This window comes from Triticum dicoccoides, chromosome 1B (genome assembly GCF_002162155.2).
Source record: "Triticum dicoccoides isolate Atlit2015 ecotype Zavitan chromosome 1B, WEW_v2.0, whole genome shotgun sequence".
Lineage (NCBI taxonomy): Eukaryota > Viridiplantae > Streptophyta > Magnoliopsida > Poales > Poaceae > Triticum > Triticum dicoccoides.
The window spans coordinates 557,337,833-557,343,914 of NC_041381.1; the positions used below are offsets into that span (position 1 = coordinate 557,337,833).

The following is a 6,082-nucleotide window of genomic DNA, read 5'->3' on the forward strand; positions in this document are numbered from 1 at the left end:
GTTGTCTGTCTTTACAATATGCCTTGCACTGCAGTTGTCTAATCAAATTGCTTAATTTGCTACTTCTTTTATATAGAATTTGTTTTTTGCGGGGATTGTTCTGTCTACAAGGAGTTGAACAAAGTTTATGATCCATATTTATCTTACAGATTCTCAGCTTTCTATCAAGATTCGCAGGAATAATTTTTTGTTTCTCTTCTTGCTAGGTATGATATAGGTTGTCTTAATAATCAAGGCTACAAGTCTCACATACAGTAAGCATTGCACTGTAGTTCTCTAATCTCTGTCTTTACAATAGTCATTGCAGTGCAGTTGTCTGTCTTTACAATATGCATTGCACTGCAGTTGTCTAATCTCTATCCTTTACCTTAACGTTCCTGCGAGGGAGGTAAATGTGATCCCAAATTCATGATTTCTTTTCATTCCTCATTAACTCATGGTCCGTATTATATATTTTTCAGTCACAAGGAAATTTTTATTATTGATGGAATTGGTGTCTAATCTTGAATCTCTATCCATCAGAGATTTGTATTAAACGACTACTAACACAGTTCATTGTCCGTGCAGTTACTAACTTGGTTTGGAGAATATTTGATCTATACTTCTATTGTTACTTACATATCCTCTCCAGATTCCTTTCTAATGTCGGTGGACAAGTTGTTTGCTCACACACGATCAAGTGTCTTATAATTGCAATCTACAGTTATATTCGTCTTGCATTCACTTTTTTGCAACAGATATCCTATATCTCCTTCACAGTAACATATATATTTGTATTTATAGGATTTTTTTATTTTGTAGTAGAATAAATTTTAGATAATATTGCAAGAGAATTGAATAATTCTCTACTCAGTTTGCATCATGTCAATATAATACACCAACCTTGCTCAAACTGATTACATCATTCATATTTGTATATCTGAGTTAACCAGAATTTCTATGAGTTGGTGTTGTAGGTGTGCTTACATGGCAAAGCTGTTATGGTCCTCAAAATTAATCATTGTCCACTAACTATACATCTATTTACTGTTAGAACATTGTAATATGAGGTTGCAGAATGATTGCCTTACTACAATTGATTTATTGGTTTTTATGCTTCCTATATTTTCTGGATTAAAACAGTATAGAACTAATATGTAAGTACTTCTAATAAATATTTCAATTTTGGTTTGCGTGACCGCAAAAATATCCTACTACAATGATAAAATTCAATTCTTTTTATCTCTCATTCGCCCTCCAAGAATTTACCTCATGAATATCCACAGTATTGCACACTAATACCGCAGCAACGCGCGGAGTATCATCTAGTATACAATATAACAGTTACTAATATAACGCTCCGCACGTTGTTGTGGAATTCTATAACAATTAAGTTATCAAAAATAAAATTAGTATATACGAGAATAATACCAGAACCATTTAACCTAGAGGTGAATGGTGGGTATATGCATTATATATTTCCTTGTGACGTCCAGGTTCAATTATTTGTTGTTGAAAGCATAAAAAAATATGGAGGGCTTGCTTGTGGTGGAAAGTGAAAAATGAAATGGTTGCACGCATGCTTGATGATGGAAAAACTGTCCCAGTTGTTCCTGAATAGCTTCCTTCAAAAGGATTTCCGCTTGCTTGGTGAATGTCTTGCTAGAAGATATAATTTTTTGGGATTGAGATTTAGTATCTTTTAGGTGTTTACGAAACTTATCTAGAAGGCTTGCATGTAGTGAAAAGCTCAAAGAAAAGTTGATTGGTTGCATGCTCCTGATGATGTTGATATCTTGCATTTGCATTTAAATGAGATCACTTCCTTATATAGGATATATGATAAGGTAATGTTTGAATTTGTTGCACAAAATTTACACATTGGTGATGAAAAGCGATATGAATTATGGCCATGATACATATTTTTTCATCGAGAACTAAGGAACTCAGGATCAATATTTGAGAACCATAACCATCTCTTCTTTCAGTGCAACTTCAGCAAACGTGTTTGCAAGTTTTTTGCAAATTGCTTGACTGGTGGGCCCCAATATGTCAATGTATCAAATGGCTTGGGCTGCAAGGCATTGGTCATCCATTCTTCACTGAGGTGGTCTTCACGGCATCATGGAATATCTGGATCTTGAGGAATGCTTTTTTTCAGGAATGAAAGGCCACCTTTTGTGGATTGGCGTCCCAGCCGCATAGATGCTACGAAGCACCGATACGACAGAAATCTCTGTATCGTCGTTCCATACGCCACCGATACCCCGATACGCCAGGTACGACTTAGATACGGGTATCCCAGAAGTATCCCTTTTTTGATTTAGAAAGAAAAGAAAAAATGCCGATACGGCTGTGAAACGCGCGAGACACGGCTGGGACACGCCGAGGCAGCCCCGAGCGAGTCCAATAGCCCACGATGGGTCGACTAAACCTAGTTCTCTCGCACCCTATCGTCACCACTCACCAGGAAGGGATCGAGGGCGCTGCCGCCGCCCCCGCCATAGCCATCAGTGGCTCGCCGGCGCCGGCGCCGCCGCCGCCGCCCCAACTTCCTGGAATCGCATCTCTGCCTCTCTTCTACTCTTCTCCGCCGGCGACACAAGGTAAACACCTGAGCCCCGATGTTGTACTGATGTATGGTTGATCCATTGATGTATGCTTCGGGCTTGTCTACTACTGGCTTTATGTATCGTTGATCCGTTTATGTAGGCAGTAATAGCACTCTCATAGTCATAGCTCATAGGTGTATACTCTAGTAATAGTTCGATCTGTTCCTGCTAGCTAATGTTGGTTGGATAAAAGTGCTAGCTAAGGATGCTGCTTGTTGGATAAAATTGCTAGTTGATGTTGCTGGCTTGATGGTTGTTGATGTTTGTGGGGTAAAATTACTTGCTGATATTGTTGTTGCCTCCTATTGCTAGGGAAGAAGATACAAGTATACACCATGTCATCTGCGGGGAGTAGCATGGCACTGTTTGACTATGGATTTGTCTATGGACCATCTTGTTGTTATGTTGTAATGCACTGTTTGACTATGAATTTTCCTCTTTATCATGTTACTTAATGAACTTTTGCATTATTTGTCTATGGCCATTGAGAATTTAGAATTGAAACTTGTTGGAGGCTGAGAACAAGGAAGTTTATATTCATTTCATCATTTGGTATGCTACTGCTACAAGCCAACTTGTTTACAACCTTTTCAATTTTCATGATTGTTTGTTTCATATTATCAAATCTAATATCATGTGATGTATTTTCTATTTTGCATACATCATGAGGAATTGAGGAGTTGAGGGCCTGGATGATCATTCAAAAGTGAAAAGAACGAAGGCATGGAAGCAATCAGGCAATCAATGAGGCGTTATTTTGATCTCATCTCATATATTTTATTATGTTGGTTTTATTACATGTCATTTTATTATTATCTATATATGCTTGCCGTATCGCCGTATTGCTGTTTCTAGAAATTGCCGTATCCCGTATCGCCGTACCCGTATCACCGTATCGGTGCTACGTAGCATAGATGATGACTCTGTTTTACCATAGAATTAAGTGTAAATAAAAGGATAGGTTATTAACTTGGATTTCTTCCTTGCCATCAGTAGGTTCCTTGGTATATAGGTTTTCTTCCACTTTTTCTCTATTTTTAGTCCCCTGTTTGTGTATGACGTACACTTCTTGTACTCTGTTTGATTTTTAATACTTAATTGTGGGTTGTTGCCTTGCAGTATACAGTCAAAAAAGTATATAATGCATACATATACTATCTTCATTCTTCATTGTAGAATTTAGGATGGCCATGGCTGGTTTCAAATAAGTTTTCTCTGGACAGGAAATCTTTTGCCTTGTTTCAAAAAAAAATGCCAGTCCATCTTACTGGCCTATGGGCCCACATACACCAGGCACTGAAAGCTCCGGCGGGTGGTTGCGCAGCTTTCGGCGATGGGAATTCAACGCGGATCATTGGCCGGCGCTAGGTACGTACTAGCTGGAGTGAGCGCTAGCTGGTCGACCGAGGAAGTCCGGTTCTGCTCGACTGCTTTGCTACGTGGAAAGGAACGGGGCACCGGCCTCTTAATTTGACACGCAATTGGTTCAGGTTTCAGATTCTACATCGGGGAATTTCAGCAAACTTCTGGGAAAGGCCTTTGGTGCTGCGAAAGTTGGAGAGAACGTAGACAGTGAAATTGGCCTAGTGTGACTTCTTTTATAGAAGTATATGAGTAATACACTTTCATCCCTCCTTTAATTAATCTTTACAAAATGCATGGTTTTATTGCAGTAAAAATGAACAAAACCATACACTTGAAGAAGGATTTCCATGCACATAGACCTTCATATATATCAAAGAGAAAGGTTCCAAAAAGGAAACAAAAAAAAAGAGAGAGAAGGGGGCACACAGGAGCTGTTCTGCTCTCAGGCCCAAACAATGTTGGAAATTGAAGGAGGCAAATCGAAGGAGGCAACCCAGTTTCAGTGGCGCTACGAGGACCAGCTCCTGAGGAGCCCCGGCCTCCCCAGCATCTGGTCCAGCGCGAGCACGACGGCCATGGCCAGCGACACGTCCATGCCCGCCGGCCGCACCACCATCCGGAACACGTCCGTGCCTACCGCCTCCTTGGGCTGCACCTCCACCACCGCGCGCCGCTGCTCGTCGTACACCGCGCAGCACCGCCGCGCGTAAGACCCCTCCACCTCGTACCGCGCGCCGCCCGCGGCGCCCCCGCACGCCGCCACGTGCGCCGTCGACTTGCCGCCGCCGCGCATGTACTGCGGCGTGCGCTTCACCGCGTAGAGCGGCGGCGCGCGCGTCTCCTCGCCGGGGAAGACCAGCCACTGGTCGCCCAAGAGGCTGATGGCCTTCTTGCGGCGGACGGTGAGCACGGGGCGCCCCGCGGCGTCCATGAGCACCACCTCGGCGCGGGAGTCGGACGCGTAGATGTCCACGCGGTACACCAGGTTGCCGCTGGCGTCGAACACCGTGAACCCCCGGCAGTTGAAGAGCAGCGACTTGCGCCACACCGTCAGTGTCACCGGCTCATCGTCGCGGGCCGCCGCCGCCACCATCCCCAGAGACGGCACGGCCAAGTTCGGGTGCACCTTCGCCATGGCCACACTTGAGACTAGACCGGTGGATCAAGAAACCTAGAGATAGATAGATCGAGGAGTAGGGAGAGGTGAGCGAAGAGCTGCTGCTGGATTGTTTACCAAGGGATCGCTGGAGACGAAGAATAGATCAATGGAGCTTGTCTGATTTGGTCACGGTGGTATCAGGAGTATATATACTGGGGTGGTGGACAGGAATGCCCCTGGGATAATTAGGTTGGGTGGGCAGGGCGATGTGGCTCATGGCTCTCACGTGTATGGGGGCAGGGGATGACATTAACAACTCGCTGGATACTTGATAGTGCCATGCCACTTCGGTGTAATCCAAGACTAGTGAGTCACTTGTGACTTTTCGCATCCTCAAATCAGAGGGCCGCACTTTGGTGTAAGCAACACTTAATTGGTGGGTTACTTGTGACTTTTCTGCAGACCCAAGTTAATGTGGGGTGAGATTAGTGGGTCACTCATGACTTTTCACAGTCTCAAGTGCGGCAGTACATTTTTTTCTTCTTCAGAAAAAAAATCCGGTGTGCGACCTTCCACGTGTTAGACTTAGAATGGTCGCATAATGTTTATTTTCTTGCAGGTTTTCCATCATTATAGGTAGTGTGTGCTAATTTCCAACAAATTGTTGCAAGAAAGTTAAAGGAAGTGGCAGAGAAGCGATGATGGGGACAGTTAGAGGAGCGGTGCCGGCGAGGGGGGTGGAGATTTTTATTAGACAAACAGGGGTGGAGATTGTGAGAAGACATAAATGCAACCAATGAGGAGGGTGAGGAGGAGGTGTTGCACCATAGGGCTATAGCCCGAATGGTCATGCCTTCAATCCACCAAACACTTTTTAGCACGTTTGCGAGAAACGAAAATTTGCCATGTGAATGGAATGCAACAAATCTTGTACTGTGTTTCAACCTCCTTCTCGGAAGAATAAATAAATATCATACGGTGTTTCTAAAAGAAAGCAACAGAACTCTTGCTTTGGACCAAGGACTGG

The 6,082-nt window shown here is 43.5% G+C and overlaps 1 protein-coding gene across 1 annotated transcript; it reads right to left on the reverse strand.

The window, feature by feature from the left end:
• Positions 1–4,169: 4,169 nt before the first annotated feature.
• Positions 4,170–5,245, reverse strand: LOC119348717 (protein LURP-one-related 8-like). Its single transcript, XM_037616690.1, has one exon. It carries the CDS (start codon positions 5,089–5,091, stop codon positions 4,465–4,467), a length of 627 nt encoding a protein of 208 aa, XP_037472587.1. The 5' UTR covers positions 5,092–5,245; the 3' UTR covers positions 4,170–4,464.
• Positions 5,246–6,082: the final 837 nt, after the last annotated feature.